The sequence below is a fragment of the Oncorhynchus kisutch genome, linkage group LG11 (assembly GCF_002021735.2).
Source record: "Oncorhynchus kisutch isolate 150728-3 linkage group LG11, Okis_V2, whole genome shotgun sequence".
NCBI lineage: Eukaryota > Metazoa > Chordata > Actinopteri > Salmoniformes > Salmonidae > Oncorhynchus > Oncorhynchus kisutch.
Window position 1 is genome coordinate 49,760,707 of NC_034184.2, and position 23,098 is coordinate 49,783,804.

Below are 23,098 nucleotides of genomic sequence, written 5' to 3' on the forward strand. Positions count from 1 at the left end.
CTTCCCAGTTTACCGATTTGCTTATGGTCTTGCCTACACCTAGCGACCAGTTAATTTTTTTTTTTTTTTAATTAAATGAGCAAAACATATTTCATTTTGTTTGGAATGGCAAGCCAGACAAAATTAGAAGGGCCTATTTTTCATAATGAATATGAATTCGAGGGCAGAAATGATTAAATATTAAAGCAATAAACCTCTCACTAAAGGCTCAGTCATACAAAAGTTATTCTTAAATCCGACCCGGTTCTCTAGTAAATTAGTAAGAATGTATCACCCCATGTTCAAGAATGGCATTTTCCCCTTTATTCAGGTTACAACCTCTCACTTTCAGTTATTTGAAAATTAAATAATTACAAAATATCACTATTTTTAAAACAAGCCATAGAAAGTTGGTTGCAATTTCAGTTTAATCCACTGGAAAAGTCAGAACAAATAATAACAAATATTGTGGTTACTCAAATATACTAATTGATAAAAAAATATATACATATCTTTGTAAATTATATGATTAAATAGGACTGGTGGAGTTCTCATACATGCAGCTAACAAAAATATATGGGATTGTCTGCTCTACCCAAAATTACAACCAACTAATTGCAGCATTACCGCACAAATGGAAGAGGGAAGTGGAAGGGGAAAAGTAAGGAACTTGTCTATCGGGCCAGTATTAAAGACCAAAATTGGTTAAAGAAAATTGTGGTAAATAAAAAAGTATACCAGTTTAATTTAAGGACCCCAAAAATTGACAGCTGTGCTATATAGATGACAAAATAGTTTAAGAGATTTTCGATGTACCTATTCCATGGCACATGGTTTTTGAACTAATACGCAAAATATATTCAAAAAGCCGCAATCAAAATTCTTGCAATATAATGTTATATAAAATGGGGGATACAACCTTCCCAGCTCTGCCGACTTTGCTGCGAAGAGAAAAGGTAATTAGATCATTTATTTTGGAACTGTCCATATGTATTAGCTTGTTTTTGGTCACAGGTCCAGGAATGGCTGAAGAATTGCAACATTTACCTGGAGTTAACTCTGCAGATAGCACTACTAGGTGATTTGAGAAGTCATAGTCAATAGATCAATAATATAGTAATACTTTTAGCATTTACATTTTTTTAAATGCACAATCTGTAGAAACTATGAGAATAGAAAGGTTCAGAACTTTTGTCACAGCACAGTTGAAAAATATATGGCAAATAGAAATCCAATATGGATGGTGTTAAGAGACAGATAGAATGGAGCTGAAGGGTGGGACTAATAACAAGATAACTCATGTAAAATATACTGTGTCTGTAAAATGTATATAGGTTCAGAACTTTTGTGAAACAGCATAGTTTAAAAATATATGGCAAATATAAATCAAATTGGATGGACATAAGAAATACATGGGCGAGGTTGAGGGTAGAGGAAGGACAGGACTAAAAACAAAATATAGCTATTGAAAAATATATTGTGTACATAAAATGTATATAGTATGTAGAAGCCTAAATGTTGTTGTTCATTAGTTTACTCCAATTACGCGAGGGGTATATGTAAGTGTATATGTACAGTACCAGTCAAAAGTTTGGACACACCTACTCATCCAAGGGTTTTTCTTTATTTTTACTAAATTGTGGAATAATAGTGAGGGCATCAAAACTATGAAAAAGCCCATATAGAATCATGTAGTAACCAAAAAAGTGTTAAACAAATAAAAATATATTTTAGTCTTCAAAGTAGCCACCCTTTGCCTTGACAGCTTTGCACAGTCTTGGCATTCTCTCCTGTCAGGTGGATGGATTATCTTGGCAAAGGAGAAATGGTGACTAACAGGGATGTAAACACATTTTGTGCACAACATTTGAGAGAAAAAAACTTTTTGTGCATATGGAACATTTTCGGGATCTTGTTGCGTTTACAGTTTTGTTCCGTGTAATTGCTTCAACGTCATTATGGTGTCAAGGTCGATTATACTATTAATAAGGTGCGCCCCCTGCTGGTGAAAGACATTACTGCTTTGCTAGGGACGTGCCATCGTAAACGTGTGTGTTTATAGTGGTTGTGAGCTATCAAGCCAGAGTCCACTGTGCTTTTTACTGTTGGCATTTATTTTCCTTCAACTGTCATTATATGAAACCTCCAAATCTGGATCGTGGCGGTAGCAACGGGAAGAAGATAGAATAATTATCTTGGTCTTCTCGTGGCAAACTTGTCCAATCAAAGAACAAAATGTTCTCAATTTACATCTATTCTACAGCACGCAGTCGAGGCGGTGAGTTTTAATTTCTGTAGAACGCTGTCAAACCTCAAAGAATGGTTCAATCGAGGTCGGGGACAATTGGGCCCAACTTGACGTTCAATATAAGTTAGCCAAGTAGCTAGTTAGCTAACTGTACTGCAGTTACACATGTAATAGACTAGCTAATTAGCGTAGCTCTGTTAACTTTGCCAGATGTGAGCCCGTCTGCTGCTAATGTTAACAACCGTTGTCCTAGAAAGCCTGGCAAGCTAAAGCTTTCACTGTTTTCCGGGCTTGTTTGTGTTCAAGCAACGCGATTGAAATTATTCACGAAAGGTGTTAGCTAGCTAGCAATAGCATGCATTCATTAATATTTGCTATCCTAATTGTTAGAACTGTTAGCTAACTAGCTATTTAATGCTAACTAGTGGCTAGCGTTAGCTCATCAGCATCAACACGTCAGATATGCTAACGAGTTGAGCTAGCTGCTGTACGTCTATGAATAGATAGCTGATTCTGATACGTCTCTGTAATCTGGTACCAGTCTTCTGCCGTATGGGCTTCCTGTATAGCGAGAAAGGCAAAGGAATTGTTGTGATGTAGACATGTTATTCAGCTGGTCGACGTTTTCATCTGCCGTCAAACGTGAGCTGGTTTCCATCTGTGGTGGATTTCTCCACAACCTTGTTAATGTGACTTCACTTATCGATGTTGTCCAAACAAGATTGACAGTAGAAAATAGCTACAGATTGTTACACTAGATAATGATTTAAACAAAGATTTTTGGTATCCATTATTGGGAGTTACAGGATGGGCACTGACTTTACGACCAACCTTAACGTGTCAACTTGAATTGAGAATGAAGATAGTCTTATCTTCTAAAATGTCCGTGTCTAGATGCAGATGTTGTGTTTGAATTTAGAAAATGCTCCGTTAAAATCGTATTTTTTGCTCCATGAAGTAATCCAACAATATGTACACCGCCATTTTGTCTATTTCAAATTCTCTCACTTTGACCGAGACAGGTGAGCGTCATTATGACTGCAGCACTTTGGGGTGGACCCACCTGTCTCCTCTTCTGTTTCTTTGTGTGGCTTTCTGGCAGACTAGACAGATGTGTTGGGTATTTCTGCCTTATGCAGGTTTGCCCATTTGCAACCCCCCCCCCCCCCCCCCCCCCCCCCCAAAAAAAGGGACATGGGAAAACCATCTAACCCAGCACCTAACAATATCTCCAAAACCACCACCCCATCCCACTACTTTGTCCCTAAACGACCCTACACCAGGTCATTGGCCTGGGCGGCTGGAACCCCTTCTCTCAAAACCTCCTGTAGAAGTACTAAAATCTCTCACCCCCAAATAATTATTTGCTGCTGCAACTTTTTTTTACCACATCTATCTTCTGCAATTTCTGCTCCATCAGTGCAGTGCTGTTTATCTCCATGACTATAAACGCAAGAAATCCAACCTTACTAACACGCATCCTTTTTGGATCATCCTCTTCAGGCCTACTCACTCGGGGGCTCCCAGTTGAATCACTCACCCTTGGGCTACCCTCTGGACATTCCTGCACAGCATGCCAATTGCACGCTCCCTCAACGTGAGAAATCTGTGGCGTTGTGTGTCAAACCTTCACATTTTAGACTGGCCCTTTATTGTCCCCAGCACAAGGTGCACCTGTGTAAAGATCATACTGTTTAAGGTAGCCTAGTGGTTAGAGCGTTGAACTAGTAACCAAAAGGTTGCGAGATCGAATCCCCGAGCTGACAAGGTAAAAATCTGTCGTTCTGCCCCTGAACAAGGCAGTTAACCCACTGTTACGAGGCTGTCATTGAAAATAAGAATTTGTTCTTAACTGACTTGCCTAGTTAAATAAAGGCTAAAAAACATTTTAAAAATCAGCTTCTTGATATGTAGGGCCCTATGATTTCCGCGATGTGGAAAACTCAGATGGAATTGCGGAAATTGGTAATAAAAATTTAATCAACTGTAAAAAGTGGAATATTTCAGAATTTTCCATATTTTGACTGAAATGGATTTTTTATTTTTTTTAAATAAAAAAAACAGAAGTAGGCCTAATGATTGTAGTAACCTAAATGATTTCAGATTTGTAAAATTACAGACGAGTAGGCCTAGAGAAATAATTACGTTTTCGATTGAGGTGTTTTGAGGGGGGGGATGGTCGTACGTCAACCTCACAACTTGGCTGTCACTTTGAGAAACATGTCGAAGAGGCCAACTGAGAGGGCCAAGTCGTTAAAAAAAACAAAATAATTTGACCCTAATCCCTAAATTCAGAGCAGAGCAATACCCAAAGGACTATTATGAGTCAGGCGAATAGCTGTTTTGCAAATTCTGTCAACATACTATTGATTGGACCCGTAAAAATACGTGTGATGACGACTTAAAGTCTAAAGCCCATGTGAAGAACAAGGAAAAGCACTGTGTTAGCCAGAGCATCCCTCTTAAAAAGACCATTACTAGTGCAAGCGCATCAGCATATTCAAGAAAATAATTTATTCAGGACTTTGTGGCTGTGTGCACCGAGTCTGACATCCCCTTAGAAAAGCTGAAGCATTGCAAACAGGGCGTTGACCGAACAGAGCGTTGACCGAAAATGAGAGCGGCCTCCGTCAAACGCACCTGCCCGGTGTGTTCGACCAACGTATGACTGCCATTCTACAAAAGTTCTGTGGGAAGAAGTTTGTGGTGGTTGTTGACAAGACAACAGATGCAAGGGATTGCAGGGTTCTAAACATGAGTCATTGGTGAGTTAACTGAACAGCCTATTAATATACCGTTGCAATAGCCTACATTTACATTCTGCAATGTGAATTGGACGCATGCAAATTGTGATATTCTATCGTGAAATATAGCAATGCGTAATTTTAGCAGCTGTCTTCCTCTCCATCAAGCTAACAATCGCTGTATCTATATTGTGTTTACACTTAACATTTAAATAACTTTTTTTTTTTCAAATATTATTTTAGGTTAAAACATAATTCAAGTTTTTCCTTATGTTTCATTGCAGGTGTTGAAAACCAGTACTTTCTGGTGGATGCCGTTTTCATGGACAGATGCATCTACTCAACGTTTTCCCAAGTAATACTAGCCTCCCTCCACAGCAACAATCTGAACCTGAATGATGTCTGGGCAGTGGTCACAGATAATGCCTCCTACTGCCTGAAGGCATGCATGGAGGTTCTGAAAGGAGTGATGCCCAACCGTGTCCATGTAACCTGTCTCTGCCATGTCATCAATCTAGTGGGTGAGACCTGGCAGCACTACAAATATTTCACATGTGACATGGATGAGATCTGTCTTCTTCAAGAAGCCTGCCAGAAAGAGATGGGTGAACTTCCTCATTATGAAGGAATTTGTGCTGGCCAAGGATCCCCTTGGAGCAGCATCCTCCAGATGGAATAACTGGTTTGAATCAGTGAAGTACCATGCAGTTCATCTGTACAGAGTTTTTGGTGGCAGAAAAGTCACCATCCCAGGCATTCACGAACATCCTCAGCCAGCTGGAAACAGATGAGAAGGTTGCTGCATTGTTGCCTATATTCTTGCATGACTTTTTTTCCATTTATAATGAAACGCTTAGTAGGACTCTGTATTGAAGCACTTGTCTTGATAAAAAAATAGTGCAATATGGTGTTGCATCATTACAAATTTACTGTTATATCTTATTAAATTGTTTACTTTTTATTCATGCATTTATTAGACAGTCTTTCTGATGATACAATTAGAGTAAATTGTAAAACACAGAATTCAGAAAAATGAAAATGGAATTTTGAGAAAAAATAAACGGATTTCATAGGGCCTTAGATATGCCACACCTGTCAGGTGGATGGATTATTTTGGCAAATAAGAAATTCTCACTAACAAAGATGTTAAGAAATTTGGGCACCAAATTTGAGCAAAATAAGATTTTTGTGCCAGAAGATCTTTTATTTCTGCTCATGAAACATAGGACCAACACTTTACACTTTACATTATATTTTTGTTCAGTGTATTTAGCTATTAGCATGTATTAATGTTATTGTCATTTCCGATTAGCCTAAAATAACTTTCCATCGTCACTCGTGTATAGCTGCAAATGGCGGACTTGCACTTGATGGGGGTGCACAGTTGAGGAAACTAATGCTGCGTACTCCAGTTTGTAAACCGTCTCAAGCACTCAAAATTGGCTAGGATTCTCCTCTTTTCAATACTAGCCATGTAATATGAAAAGTTAAAAATATATATTCTTAGAATATACTTATTGACAAACTAAAGTGCTGTCAAGATCTCCCCTGAACACAGAACTTTTTAACCTTACAAATATATACACATCTGAGTTAGTTACCTCACCCTCTTAGCCATTTAATCCCTCTTTTATAACGACATGAAAAGTATTTGGTTGTAATTGTAATGCTGCAGGGTGGCCAACCATCCTCCAGGAGATGCCAGGAGCGCTTCTGGGTGTGCCGACTTTTGCTCTAGCCCTGCGCAAACACACCACATAAAAAATCAGCTGCTCAACAGGACCTTGATAAGCTGACTAGTATGCTTGAGCTGACTTCTGCTTTCGGATAAGTAAAAAATCTGTCAAATCAAAAATCTAATCACATTTTATTGGTCACATACACGTGATCAAAAGCCTGCACACCCAGTAGCTCTCCAGATTGATGGACTGCATATGTTTTATACAGTAGCCTATCAGTGCAGTATTTTACTTTGGGGGGGTTAGGTGTTTTAATCAAGGCGATAATGATCAGAGACCTACAACCTTCCATTTTCTGTACCAGTGATAACAATGAATGAAAGATATTTTGAAGATTGTTGAAAATGTTTAAATGCTTTTCAGTCTATCTTGAATCATTTGTGTTATTTGTTTCCCCGATAAGTTGTTCTGATACGACCCATACCAGCTCACTGTCTGTCAACTGATTTAACATTTCCCAAATTGACCTTCTCCTGTAACATGCAGTATATATATGTAACACATCTATAGCCCTTTTTTCAGATTATTCTGTGAAGTGGTTCCTTGCATTATCCAACACAATTTTCAGTCACATTTTTAAGTGACTTCTGCTTTCGGATAAGTAAAAAATCAGTCAAATCAAAAATCAAATCACATTTTATTGGTCACATAGACGTGATTAGCACATGTTATTGCGGGTGCAGCGAAAATGCTTGTGCTTCTAGCTCCGACAGTGCAGTAATATCTAACAAATTACACAACATATACACACATCCTAAGTAGGAATGAATTAAGGCTATACATACAGTGGGGCAAAAAAGTATTTAGTCAGCCACCAATTGTGCAAGTTCTCCCACTTAAAAAGAGGAGAGACCTGTAATTTTCATCATAGGTACACTTCAACTATGACAGACAAAATAAAATAAAAAAATCCAGAAAATCACGTTGTAGGATTTTTAATGAATGTATTTGCAAATTATGGTGGAAAATAAGTATTTGGTCACCTACAAACAAGCAAGATTTCTGGCTTTCACAGACCTGTAACTTCTTTAAGAGGCTCCTCTGTCCTCCACTCGTTACCTGTATTAATGGCACCTGTTTGAACTTGTTATCAGTATAAAAGACACCTGTCCACAACCTCAAACAGTCACACTCCAAACTCCACTATGGCCAAGACCAAAGAGCTGTCAAAGGACACTAGAAACAAAATTGTAGACCTGCACCAGGTTGGGAAGACTGAATCTGCAATAGGTAAGCAGCTTGGTTTGAAGAAATCAGCTGTGGGAACAATTATTAGGTAATGGAAGACATACAAGACCACTGATAATCTCCCTCGATCTCGGGCTCCACGCAAGATCTCACCCCGTGGGGTCAAAATGATCACAAGAACGGTGAGCAAAAATCCCAGAACCACACGGGGGGACCTAGTGAATGACCTGCAGAGACCTTGGACCAAAGTAACAAAGCCCTACCATCAGTAACACACTACGCCGCCAGGGACTCAAATCCTGCAGTGCCAGACGTGTCCCCCTGCTTAAGCCAGTACATGTCCAGGCCCGTCTGAAGTTTGCAAGAGAGCATTTGGATGATCCAGAAGAAGATTGGGAGAATGTCAGATGAAATAAAAATATAACTTTTTGGTAAAAACTCAACTCGTCGTGTTTGGAGGACAAAGAATGCTGAGTTGCATCCAAAGAACACCATACCTACTGTGAAGCATAGGGGTGGAAACATCATGCTTTGGGGCTGTTTTTCTGCAAAGGGACCAGGACGACTGATCCGCGTAAAGGAAAGAATGAACGGGCCATGTATCGTGAGATACATCAGCAAGGGCATTGAAGATGAAACGTTGCTGGGTCTTTCAGCATGACAATGATCCCAAACACACCGCCCGGGCAATGAAGGAGTGGCTTCGTAAGAAGAATTTCAAGGTCCTGGAGTGGCCTAGCCAGTCTCCAGATCTCAACCCCATAGAACATCTTTGGAGGGAGTTGAAAGTCCGTGTTGCCCAGCAACAGCCCCAAAACATCACTGCTCTAGAGGAGATCTGCATGGAGGAATGGGCCAAAATACCAGCAACAGTGTGTGAAAACCTTGTGAAGACAGAAAATGGTTGATCTCTGTCATTGCCAACAAAGGGTATATAACAAAGTATTGAGATAAACTTTTGTTATTGACCAAATACTTATTTTCCACCATAATTTGCAAATAAATTATGTGATTTTCTGTATTTTTTGTCTCATTTTGTCTGTCATAGTTGAAGTGTACCTATGATGAAAATTACAGGCCTCTCATCTTTTTAAGTAGGAGAACTTGCACAATTGGTGGCTGACTAAATACTTTTTTGCCCCACTGTATGGACGAGCGATGTCAGAGTGGAACGAACTAAGATACAGTAGAATAGTATAGAAAACAGTATATACAGTGCCTTTCGAAAGTATTCGGCCCCCTTGAACTTTGCGACCTTTTGCCACATTTCAGGCTTCAAACATAAAGATATAAAACTGTATTTTTTTGTGAAGAATCAACAACAAGTGGGACACAATCATGAAGTGGAATGACATTTATTGGATATTTCAAACTTTTTTAACAAATCAAAAACGGAAAAATTGGGCGTGCAATATTATCATCGTAACTGTTGTATCGTCTGCAAACTTGATGATTGAGTTGAAGGCGTGTTTGGCCACACTGTCATGGGTGAACAGGGAGTACAGGAGGGGGCTGAGCAGGTACCCTTGTGGGGCCCCAGAGTTGAGGATCAGCGAAGTGGAGGTGATGTTTCCTACATACCTGGGGGCGGCCCTACTTGTCCAAGTGGCTAAAAAAAGGTAATGTCAAGCCCTGTAGCCTATCGAACTGTTATGCATGCAACTGCATATGCCTGTCAGATAACAACAGTGTGGGCGGCACAGCTGCTTGTGCAAACGAGAGATAGGCATATCTCTGTTCTATTTACATTTTGTACATCTGTGCGGCACCTTCAGCTTTCAGATGCTTGTAAAATTGCTTTCACTATGTCAAATCATAGGCTTTATTAGTTGAGTGACAAGCAATGTAATTTATTTGTCACTCAACTAATTGTAACTCAACTAATTGTTACCAATTGCGTTGTGGAAAATTTTGTTTTTTACCGGGAGTTGTGTAGCCTACCAGAGTGGACGTAACTCCCATCCAAATGCTGACTGGGGTACAGTCATTCAGATTTTATTTTGATTGTTCAGGTTAACCATAAGAAATAGTTCAACAGTATAATTTCATAAAGGACAGCAATACATTTTTTGGAGCTGAGCATGGTTGACTCTCAGGAATATTCCAAATGGTCTAAACCATTCGCTTTTTAGAACTCCAAAGCTGCATTATATTAATTGGCTAAATGCCATGATAATTTCTAAAGATAGATATTGTCATAGAACTAGCTCACATTTCTTTATCTGCAAAAATACGTTAATCCGTTGGTGATGGTGATTTCAGATAAAAAGTGTGGGGACAAAAGGCATACATATACTTAATGGTGTACATGCGCACAGTCGTGAAGAAGGCTTGACCTCACACACAAAATGCACACACATTTATACTGACTCATCGTACAGTGCATTTGCGAAAGTATTCAGACCCCTTGACTTTTTCCACATTTTCTTACGTTACAGCCTTTCTGTACCAAATATTAAGTTCTGCTTTTCTGATGTATCAAATACTTATGCCATGCAATAAAATGCAAATGAATTACACACACACACACACACACACACACACACACACACACACACACACACACACACACACACACACACAGCAGCAGATATACATTTAAAATGGAAAATGTATTTGTTCATGCAGAAAAAAATTGTCCATCAATTTGTTCCTTAATCAAACTGAATTGTTTAAAACTAAAGCGTATTGTTCCTGTATCGGAGCCCTTGTATGGATGCGTATCAAATTGTTCATGAAAGGAGATATGCATATCCCTAGTACCTATCCTGTAACGGCCAGTAATGAATACCAGAAATCTTTGGTTAAATCACATTATTGGGTGTAACAATCTGTAGCTAGGTAGAAAAGGGATTTATACTGTTTTTAAGACACTACAGTTGGAGGCTACAAGGAGTAGGCCTACATGTCCATTGTGCAGAGAGAGTGAAAACATCTCAAGCAGATTACATTTTTGTGCATCTTGCCTGGACGAGAGTGCATGCTTTACACACAAACTGTCTATAGGCCTATAGTAGCCCAATAATGGACTAAAGGAGTGCTAATTATGTCCTAGCTATCTGCATCTCCAAACACCTGTGTGTAAACGGAAGACGGACACCACAAACGTGTTGTCAGTCACAGAGCTCACTCTGACAGAGCTCCAGTGTTCCTCTGGAGATGGGAGAAACCTACTGTTCACTGTGTTAACCAGTTTTAACACAGTTGCAGTCAACAATATTTTTTCACTGACAACCCGTTTGTGGCGTCTGTCTTCCGTTTACACTCGTTCGGTGACGCAGATAGCTAGGGCGTAATTAGCACAGCTATGACCATCTTCCGTCTGTTTTCTGTAAACAAGCGCTGTAACATGGAAATATGGCCGTGTGAAAACCCTAACCCTTTTAACGTCCAGAACAAGCGTCGGGTCTCTTAACAAAACTCCTCCGTCCAGAAAATACTACCATCAATAGGCACTAAAGGTAGTTTGTGTGCCTGAATGGGTTAGGCCTAGAGTAGAGATGTCTAAACTAATTAAGCAAGCACTGGACTTATCCCATCCTCATATCACAATCTTGTGTGGTAAACATGCTTTTGATTGAATCTCTCCGTTTCAGGTTGCGCCTTCACTGCCCTTGCAGGAGGACTTTGTGTATCACTGGAAGGCCATCACACATTACTACATAGAGACATCGGGTAATAAACAGCACTTAATAGAAATCCAGTGAGTTTCAAATCACTGTAAACATACATGGAGAATAGATGTTATTAATTATGTATTACCTGTAACGACAATGTGCATCGAAAGCAATGTTTGCTTGTTTATTTCTACCTTGTCAGATGACAAAGACCCAGTGACAGACACCAACATCCCGTCTCATCTGGAGCTGATGCTGAACATCCTGACGCAGGAGGAGTCAGAGAGAGAGTCTGGAGAGACTGGGCCATGCATGGAGTACCTGCTGCACCACAAGATCCTAGAGACCATCTACACCCTGGGAAAGGCAGATGTAGGGAACAATGCCATTTTCACACTCATGCCAACTCATACCACACTGTGCTGTCTTGGATATTTTATTTTCACATTGTCCTTTTCAGCAACTTTAGTGGATGCGTAACCAGGCCAGCACAGTACAGCAAGACTTGGCTCAGTAGTGTGAAAAGAGTAAAATACCTCACTGCGCTCTATTGGGTAGTTAGCCTATACCAAACCATGTACGAAATACCAGATCATGTATGAAAAGTACCATAATGTTTCTTCATCTTAATCTAGTGGTGTTTTGTCGCCAGCAGTGTCCTCCGGGAATGAAGCAACAGGTCCTGAGTTTCTACACCAAGCTGCTAGGATGCATTCGCCAGCCTCTTCTGCCCCACATCAATGTCCATAGACCTGTACTGGTGAGATCCCAGAAGTTCTCATGTAACATGTAGATATATTTACCAGGGTTGGGTGATATTATGATAGCATACAGTGGGTCCTCAACTAAAAGTTTTGAGATTATGCTGCGGGATTTAGAGGTAATTTAGTACGGTACCCTGCGTACCTGCTTCATTGCTCCAGACCAGGGCAAGCGGGAGTTAGAGCACTGATTATGCTTTTGGGTCCTAAGGTGCTAATATATCACTAACTGACAATGAATGGGCGACATAAACCAAATAGAAACTGATAATTGTGCACGTCTTCAAAGTTTAATTTCAATTAACTGAATGATGAGGATGAAGAAGGTGATTGAATTTAGAACAGCAATGTAAGAATTGCTATTCCTCTGTCCTGCACGTTTACACCCTTGTTTCTACTCGTCAATATTACTTACTAAAACTGTTGTTACACTAAGGTTTTTATTCTAGGCGAAACGAAAAAGGTCAATTATATTCCATGATATTCTTAAGATATGTGTTGACTGTATATAATCAAAGGATGTCTGCTAAATAATCAAGTTGATGGCGCAGTCATATAGCCCCGGCACCTACATAAAGCTGAGTGACTCAGTCATATAGCCTCGGCACCTACATGAAGCTGAGTGACTCAGTCATATAGCCCCGGCACCTACATAAAGCTGAGTGACTCAGTCATATAGCCCCGGCACCTACATAAAGCTGAGTGACTCAGCTTTGGATCAAAATAAATAAGTACCAATATTCTTTCTGATACTCTTTAATAAAGATTTTTTGTTGTTATTTTCATAGCCCATTATGGGTTATTAGCAGGACAATAGACTCTTTCCAACACCTCTCTGTATTTTGATACTTTGTGCAAGGCAATTGATCAGCATTAAAAACTTTGAAATCATCTCCACAATATCACTATGGTTTTAAACAAGCCATAGAAAGTTGCTTGCAATTTCAGTTTAGTCCACCAGAAAAGACAGAACATATAATATAACAAATATTGTGGTTAAACTCAAATAAATATACTAATTGGTTAAAACAAAACATTGGCTGTACTAGATTTTCTGTTCATCCTGAAGGCCCTAATCTGCTCACTTAAATTAGAGATCCTGGTCATGTTGCTACAGTATGCTGTTACAGCATAATCAAAGTGAGGACAATCGGCGATCTGCTGTATACCGTAATTGCTGGACTATTAAGCGCACCTGAATATAAACCGCACCCACTGAATTATTCAAAAATATGTATTTTGTACATAAATAAGCCGCACATGTCTATAAGCCGCAGGTGCCTACCGGTACATTGAAACAAATTAACTTTACACAGCCTTTAAACGAAACACGGCTTGTAACAAAAATAAATAGGCTTTAACGAAACACGGCTTGTAACAAAAATTAAAACAGTAGCCTACCAAGAAAGTCATGGGTCACTATCTTCCTCCTCCTGAAACCACTGAAGTCATCTCCTTCGGTGTCGGAGTTGAATAGCCTCGAATTGCTTCATCCGATGTTGGATCGTTTTCATTGTTGCTCTCGTCACTTTCATCCGGAGGCAAATACCCCGCTGAGCTCATGCTGCCCCTTCAACACGCAGCAGTCCAGCCTTTCGAAACCCGTTGATGATACTGGATTTTTTGACAGTGCTCCACGCTGTCAGGACCCACTGGCAGACTTGACCATAAGATGCTCTTCGCCTGCGGCCCGTTTTAGTGAAGGATTTCTCCCCACTTGTCATCCAAGCCTCCCACTGAACAAGGAGCGCCACCTTAAATGCACGATTTACACTGATGTCGAGTGGCTGCAAATACTTTGGGCCATCTGCTTTTCTTCCCTCTGAAAGCTTTTGTTGTCTTTCTGCACTGAGTCAGTTCCTCACGCTGCTGTTTCCAACGTCTTATCATCGACTCATTAAGGCCAAGCTCCCATGCAGCAGCTCTATTTCCTTTTCCAACAGCCAGATTTATCGCCTTCAACTTGAAAGCTGCATCATATGCATTTCTCCGTGTCTTTGCCATGATGAGGGTGACAAAATTACTACCGTAATCAGAATGATGGGAAGTTTGAGCGCGCTCGATTTACGTCACATACGGTGCTCAGTTTTTTGGTGGCATGAATCTTGTGAAAGCGGGAAAAATCCATAAATTAGCCGCGTCATTGTATAAACCGCGAGGTGTGGGAATAAAGTAGCGGCTTATAGTCCGGAAATTACGGTACTTATGGCCTATTGTAAGCTGAAAGTCACACTTTACCAGTACTCCTCGAGCCGTTTATCTTTAAAAAATGACATTGCAACCAAAGAGAAGAGACGAAATGAACATTGTTTTCATCAAGCCAGCTTCTTTCTATGGTGCTACCCATTCCAGGGTTAGGACCGTAACCACCAGAGGACTTGAAAATGAGCCGGAGCTGAGAGGATCACCAAAACTAAAAGTATTTTGGTTTCAGTGCAATTTCTTTAAAAAAAAAAGATCAATGTGTAGCCATACTGTGTAATAAAATTGATAATTAAATAAAGGTGAAATAAAAAATTATTGCGTACTAAAAACGTGAATGTGTTTTTGCAGATCATACAACCAACCATCCGTGGAGATCAGTGGACAAAGGGCTGGACAATGGGCCGCACCGAAAAAACGCATGGTTCCCATAAAAAGCTGTTCGTTTTGCTGGATTCTTAAAATGTGTTTCTGTACGCAGCATTTGTGTGTTGGAGTCACTTTTAATTCTTAGTTGATCTACCGTTTCTATCATAGGCCACTAATCGATGGTGGCTCAGGGCGGTACCATTCTGCTCATCTGATGAAGGTGCACATGGATCAGATTCAAACTTTGAAGACCGAGATCGAGTCATTGAAGGCAGACCAGCAGAAAGATAAACATTATCTGAGGGCAGAGATACGAGGGACAGCTGATGCATTGGTCCAGAGCCAGGCAGTATTGGCAGAGTGTCACTCGTCATTGACAGAGAGTCAGGCGGCATTGGCGGAGAGTCAGGCGGAGAATGACGCGTTGAAGAGGGCGAGGAAGGAGATGGAGTCACAATCCATACCAGGCACACCTGTGAGCTCTGGAACTCCACCTCCTACAGGCACAGTCAACATATGTGGCAACATATGTGACATTTCCATTTTCCTTCTGACAACAGAACTGGACCAACTGCTCACCAGGCACAGCGAGGGCTGTCCGGATCGTTACGCTGTTCTGCTATTCCAAAGATGTTTAACCGAAGAGAGATACCACGAGTGGACACAGAATACGAACTGCAAATGTGGCTCTGGGTGTTCGTCATTAAAACTGTCTCCAGAAGTTTCTGTCCGTGACTGATGCAACCTGAAAAAGCATTCAAGAAAGAGTTCATGAGTACTTGAAGTCACCGAGAAAGTCTAGACATGGCCTGCTCTCCCTTATGTAAGGAATTATTCATTACTTTACCATATTTACTACAGTATTTACTGTAGGCTATGTTTACTTGTCAGACTGCACCGTAGCCTAATAAACAAATGCAGGTGGCTTCTATCTTCAAAATGCTTTAAATGCTTTATTCAAATGTTTAAAGTGCATGTGGGCAACCTCATGCAACCGCAAAATGTCGGATAAACCATATACTGTACAGTTCTGTATTTCTTCATCAGCATCTTTATGCTTTCGTTAATGAAAAAATACTCTTTCAAAAAGCAAATGTTTATTTTGTTATGGATCCATAACAAATGATTTGATGAGATTATATATCACTGAATGACAGATTGGAACAAAGTAGGCTAATGAAGGTAAACAAAGTGTCTTTAAATATTAATGGAAGAGACAGCATTCAGAGGTCAAGATAGCGCTGCTCTGAGACAAGCATGGGGACTGGTCTTGATAAATCAACAAGATTTTTATTTTCACTCTATCTCCGTTTGGGTATTGGTTAGACTACAATTAGGGTGTGGAAATGTTAGGATTATTTTGCTCTTACTGTAGTACTGTAGCCTACTCCCGACCTGTCACATTGTACAGCTCCATTATGTTCTATTAGCAGGACAACAGACTATTGCCAAGAAGGAGGGTATCGTCAAATGTATTTCTTAGTTAAGTTGGCTGTATCACAACCGGTGTAGGCCGTCATTGTAAATAAGAATTTGTTCTTAACTGACTTGCCTTGTTAAATAAAGGTCACGTTGTACAGGGTTTCATTTTTTCATTTTTCTTGGAATAGAAACACCATAATATGATTCACGTTAATTAATCGTAATTTCTTAAAATCAATCCCATATACTATATTTTTATAAAAGGTTTTATGAGGTGACGGTGTACTTTTGGTTTATCTTCCTCTAAAAACAGAAATAAATCATTCTAAATAATAAACTGGCTTTATTTACAAATTCTCCAAAATATCGTTATTTTTTAAACAAGCCATAGAAATTTGGTTGCAATTTCAGTTTAATCCACCAGAAAAGACTGACTAAATAATATAACAAATATTGTGGTTAAATTCAAATATACTAATTGATAAAAAAATAAAACGTTATCAATTGGAACATTTTAACATGTGGAAAGGGAGGAAAAGTATTATTAACCATGTTTTTCACAAGCGTAGCAGGCTGTGAATTCTGCAAACAACGTTTCAATATATATTGGTGATGGCTCCCGAGTGGCGCAGGCACTGCATCTCAGTGCAAGAGGCATCAGTACAGTCCCTGGTTCGAATCCAGGCTGTATCTCATCCGACCGTGTTTGGGCGTCCCATTGGGTGATGCACAATTGGCCCAGCGTCGTCCAGTTTAGGGTAGAGTTTACCCCGCCAGGATGACCTTGTACAAAAAATGGTTGGTTTCTCTTCCTCTAAAAACAGAAATATTTTGGCCTTTATGAATATTATTTTGGCCTTTTATTCAGATTACAATCGTTCACTTTAGGATGGATGTTATAATGGCGCCGATGGAGATGGCAACATCGCGACTAGCTTTTAATCCACCTGGCGTGCCAGATTTCAAAAAAGCTTTTCAGCGAAAGCATACCAAGCTTTTATGTAAGGACATCTCTCTCAGCAGACAAAACATTACAAACAGATAGCAGCAAAGTAGATTGGTCACTAAAGTCAGAAAAGCAATAAAGTGAATCGCTTACTTTTGATGATCTTCGGATGTTTGCACTCACGAGACTCCCAGTTACACAATAAATGTGCCTTTTGTTCCATAAAGATTATTTTTTATATCCAAAATACCTCCATTTGGTTGTCGCGTTATGTTCAGAAATCCACAGGCTCGAGCGGTCACGACGGGGCAGATGAAAATTCCAAATAGTATCCGTAAAGTTCGTAGAAACATGTCAAATGTTTTTTATAATCAATCCTCAGGTTTTTACAATATATAATCAATAATATTTTTACAATATATAATCAATAATATTTTTTACAATATATAATCAATAATATTTTTACAATATATAATCACTAATATTTCAACCGGACTGTAGCTTCTTCAATAGGAGAGAGAGATGGCACCCAGCCATCCAATGATGCGATGTGATCTTTCTCGCTTATTTTTCAAAATAAAAGCCTGAAACTATGTCTAAAGACTGTTCACACCATGTGGAAGCCATAGGAAAAGGAATCTGGTTGATATCCCTTTAAATGGAGGGAAGGCATGCAATGGAACAGAGAGGTTTCAGGAAAAACAGCACTTCCTTGTTGGATTTTCCTCAGGTTTTCGCCTGCAATATCAGTTCTGTTATACTCACAGACAATATTTTGACAGTTTTGAGTGAGTGAGTGCTACAAAGCGATACTGCCTTTTACTGAGGAGTGGCTTTCATCTGGCCTGATTGGTGGAGTGTTGCATCTACACAGAGGTACTCTAGAGCTCTGTCAGAGCTTTAAAAATGTGTAATACATTTGCACGAAAAAAATATTTTTGCTTTGTCGTTATGGGTTATTGTGTGGAGATTATCCTTTTTATAATAAGGCTTTAACGTAACAAAATGTGGAAAAAGTCCAGGGGTGTGAATATTTTCTGTAGGCACTGTAAATAAAGGACTCCTTTCCAAAATCCCAAAGTATCACTCCTCAAATATTTCTATCCCTCCCACCTCAATGCAAAAAAATAAGATGGAGAACAAGCTATAGGATGAAAAATACCAGGGGTTTGAAGAAAAATTATTTTAATTGTTTCCTCCGAACAATACCATCAATTTTTTCCGTTCCGATCAGCAAAATATAGTTCTGAACCAATTCGAACCCCGAAAAGGTACAGATTTATATCAATCCTTTCTGTTTCTTTTTAAACCTCTGAAATCAGCAAAACAAATGTACATCTAGCTCGACATTAAATTACTTCACCAATCAGTGCGGCTAGAGCAGTTTGCTATGGAGCAGGTAAGCAATTTAATCTCTATAGGAAAGTCGTTAAGAGCAAATTGTATTTTGCCTTAACAGCATGGTTTAACCATAATAAAGGACAAACACGCACACACACTGTGCTGCCAATCACAGTGTATGGCGCGAGGTGCAACAGAAATTTTGTGGGTGAGGAAAGAGCGAGATAGGATGGAGGAAGCTTGCCTTGAAGCGCTGGTCATCTTATGACATGCATTGTCTAAATTAGGCCCACAGAATTATACAGTACCTACGGAGGAGCGGCTTCTATGGAGGAACTTTAAACTTCCGAGTTGGTTTAACATTGAACCATAGCAAATGCTAAGTAGCTAGCTAGCTAACAAGCTTGTGTGTGCAGAGCAGCACTAGATTAAAAAAACATCTTACCTTTTTGTGGTTAATAAATCCAATGTGAAACGTGATAACTATAGTATCCTTAACTAGCATTAAAAAGGTGAATCCAATCTTCTCTAATTAAACATATCTCCCTAATTTATATACCACGCTTGTAACGTTGTCAGTAGGCTTAAGAGGGGGAGGGGCAGGTAGTCTACACACACAAGCACTGGTACTTGGAGTCAAATATTGATATAATATCGTCCAAAAAATAGTATCATGATATGTAAGTGTATGTCCCCCACCATCACTAGGGGAAACAAATATTTTTTTTAATGTTTCTAAATATGAGATTCATAGGCAAATCTCTCCTTCCATGGGCAATGTGGATCATGGCTGGATAGGCTACGCTTCCGCTCTCAAAATCAATGGTCTTAAAACTTCCCATTAGCGCTGCATGAAATTGTACTTATAAACAAGCGCAAAAGTGACATACTTCAAATATTGCCATTCCTCCCAACTCAGCGAGCTGATGTTAGACGATAAATTGACAAACCTGGTGTTTGGGCTGAAAAATGCCAGTGTGCCAGTTTTTACATGATGAAATTGCAAACTAATGTGCGTTTGCCACTTGTGCCTCCTTATCGCCAGCCAAAAATAGAGCCCAGTGTCTCTCTTGCCATTTCTGTGTAGCATTGACCACAGACACATTTCGTTCAGATATCCTGATGTATTTGACTTGAAGTGGATGTTTTAAGGTTTGACACAGTGTTTCTCTGGTCTTTTCTATGAAGCATCGACCACATGACCCTGCTGGAGGGGGTGATCCTACTGGAGGAGTTCTGCAAGGAGCTGGCTGCCATTGTCTTTGTCCAGTTCCACACATCTGCCTCCAGCTCACCCTAACCCAGCTGCCAAGACCAGGCAGGCAAGCCAAGACTGGACCCTCGGGGGGGAATTGGATGGCAAAGAACAGGATCAACAAACCACTGGTTACTTACCCACTGGTCATCCCTATATAGGTTTTGCCCCAAGGACATACTGTAAGCAGGACACGTTTCATCAAATGTCTCGGGGCTCCACTACAGAGAAAGTATTTTGCCCCTGCTCTACCCAGTACAGTACAGAACAGTATGACTGGCTACCGGGGAAGGCACTAGAGTCTTCTTCTCAGGGTGAGGAAGTGGATGGATGCGGAAGAGAGGGGAAAACCTCTGGACGGTTTGACCTGGGCTAGGCAGGGCCTGCGGAGTCCCTTCATGCTCTCTCTCCGTCATTATCTTTCTCGCCAGCCAAAACAAGATGGTAGCCCCTTCACTATGTGTGTCGAGAGAAGAGGTTTATTGTGTATTTGTGCGTGTATCTATTTCTGGATTTCAGAATGCCTTAGTGTTGGATTATTACGACTGTTCAGTTAGTTACTTTTAGGGGATTGTTTCCTATTGAAACATGTTATCTTTAGCCCACATGTCTAATATATTCCTATTCTGTCAGATTATCAATGTCTCAAAAAGTCTGGGTGAAATATAGACAAATTAGCCCTTCTGTTGTTTACCAAAATCAGGTAATTTACTCAATTTGTTTGAAAACAATTAAAAAGTATTTATTTAACTTCATTTTGTGATGGAGAAGTTTAACTGTAGTATCTGAGATACTGGTGTGGCAGAAATGGCCCCCATATTTATTCTCACCATTTTGCTTTCAGGTTGCCTTTTTAACTGATACATATTTGTATTGTTTGTATTGAGAGAAAAAAAAAGTTTTTAAACCAAGTAACTATAATTACAATTATGGAATTAGGAGAGACAAGGAGAGACAAGGAGCTCATAATGCTTTGTTTGCAACAAATCCATCAACTTTTGAATTATCTGTTACTGGTAAACTTCACTGTTGAGATGTGCTAGTGTTACCATTGCTGAGGCTACCTACTGAACTATGTTAGTTGTGCATATTTCTTATTGCTTGCACCCTCAACCTCACTAGCAATGGGGTAACGTTAGATTAATGTGGCTTCACATTTTGTACAATGTGGATCCTGAAATTACAAATTCTGTGGATTTGTATATAGATAGATGGATTGATAGATAGTGTGCGTACATACATACATTCTGTTGAAGTCGAAACTTTAAATACACTTAGGTTGGAGTCATTAAAACTCGTTTTTCAACCACTCCACCAATTTGTTGTTAAACTATAGTTTTGGCAAGTCGGTTAGGACATATTTCTACTTTGCATGACACAAGTACTTTTTTCCAACAATTGTTTACAGATAGATTATTTCACTTACTGGACCACTGTATCACAATTGCAGTGGGTCAGAAGTTTACATACACTAAGTTGACTGTGCCTTTAAACAGCTTGGAAAATTCCAGAAAATGTCATTGCTTTAGAAGCTTCTGAAAGGCTAATTGACACCATTTGAGTCAATTGGAGGTGTACCTGTGGATGTATTTCAAGGCCTACTTTCAAACTCAGTGCCTCTTTGCTTGACATCATGGGAAAATCTAAAGAAATCAGCCAAGATCTCAGAAAACAATAGTAGACCTATTATATATATATATATATATATATATACATATATATACACATATATATATATATATACATATATATACACATATATATATAAACATATATATATATAAACATATACAAACATATATATACACACATATATATATATATACATATACAGTGCCTTGCGAAAGTATTCGGCCCCCTTGAACTTTGCGACCTTTTGCCACATTTCAGGCTTCAAACATAAAGATATAAAACTGTATTTTTTTGTGAAGAATCAACAACAAGTGGGACACAATCATGAAGTGGAACGACATTTATTGGATATTTCAAACTTTTTTAACAAATCAAAAACTGAAAAATTGGGCGTGCAAAATTATTTGTGTATATATAGTGTAGCAATGACCTTTCTATTTTAATAGAAGAAAAAATTGTCTTAATCATGCACATTTGTTTGTCAACATTTCCAACTTTTCTGGACCTGCTGCTGGGTATAAATGCATGCATATCATTTATAGTAATGAGGAAAGCAGCCTCTTTCCTAGCATAGTCCCAGATCAGTTTGTGTGGTCTGGCCAACTCCTACGGCCATTGACCAAATTACCATAGGAATTGGGAAGACGGGCTAAACAGATCTGGAACCAGGCTCTCTTCCCATCCATAATGATTTCTTTAGCTGTCAGCACTGCTCCTCTTCTGAAGACACTGACAGGGAAATAAAACAATGCCTTACTTCACACTGTGGTTCTCAATGACAACATTTAAAAATAGACCATTGTTTCCCTGCTTGGGTTTGTTTGTTACACAGGATGCACTCTCTTTTGTGTTTGATTTGTGAATGTATACAGGACTGTTGTCTGGGCAAGATTCTAGCAGTATTATTATCTCTTATTATTAAATCTATTATTATTATTATTAAATCTTATTATTAAATCTGATGCCAACTTATTTTGTTTCCTTTCCTGTTATGTATCACCTTAGACCTTAAAAAACATCATACCCCATTCCACTCCATGTTAAGCAGCAATGGAGTTAACGATTAAATGCAGCAAAGATTTACTGTATATCTTTGATAAATAAATATTTTCTGCATTTAAGCTTTAAAACCTCCATGGAGGGAAATGGGGTATGATGTTTTTTAAATTGGTTTGATGACAAGTATGATTTCTTCAGTGATTAGTGCAATGCTATTTAAATGTAAGAAATTGCATGCTCATTCCTCATCATGCCTCTCGATGCCTATGATCAGTGTCGAAAGTGACTATCTCTGATGGGTGGGTTATTTTCTACAGTTTCTCTCATGCACATCACATCTTTTTCTCGCATCTGCCATTTCTGCTTTATGCCTGCTACTTTTCGGTGTGTATTATAAATCATACAGGACATTATGGCTAACATTTTCCGTCCCCAATAAAGAGCGCTTTCATCAAGTTGTTTGGTTGTTATTGCTGAATGAAGTTGTGGGATTATGGACAAAATACATTCAAAAGGTTTAATTCGGTTTTTATTACAAAAGTTTTGGACATATACTATTACATTTAGATTCAAAAGTACTAAAACAAACCATTTATATTTTGCCATGACTGAGTGGACTGCACATTCCATTTATTCATAATCTCCTTTAAAATGCA

The 23,098-nt window shown here is 39.2% G+C and overlaps 1 protein-coding gene across 11 annotated transcripts; it reads left to right on the plus strand.

The window, feature by feature from the left end:
- Positions 1-1,893: 1,893 nt before the first annotated feature.
- Positions 1,894-22,897, plus strand: LOC109876116 (uncharacterized). Of its 11 annotated transcripts, XR_004211673.1 has the most exons (8): positions 1,900-2,257; positions 11,495-11,573; positions 11,718-11,887; positions 12,171-12,275; positions 14,601-14,695; positions 14,830-14,918; positions 15,016-15,670; positions 19,745-22,897. XR_004211673.1 is itself a non-coding variant. In XM_031835922.1 (7 exons), the coding sequence occupies exons 3-6, from the start codon at positions 11,768-11,770 to the stop codon at positions 15,584-15,586; spliced, it is 888 nt and encodes a 295-aa protein (XP_031691782.1). In that variant the 5' UTR covers positions 1,898-2,257; positions 11,495-11,573; positions 11,718-11,767; the 3' UTR covers positions 15,587-15,670; positions 19,745-22,897. The 11 variants fall into 11 exon arrangements, 2 of the variants coding, with proteins under 2 accessions (XP_031691782.1, XP_031691783.1); XR_004211675.1 differs by lacking the exon at positions 19,745-22,897 and having other exon boundaries at positions 1,894-2,257; positions 14,629-14,695; positions 15,016-16,556; XM_031835922.1 differs by lacking the exon at positions 14,601-14,695 and having other exon boundaries at positions 1,898-2,257; positions 12,168-12,275.
- The last annotated feature ends 201 nt before the right edge of the window (positions 22,898-23,098 follow it).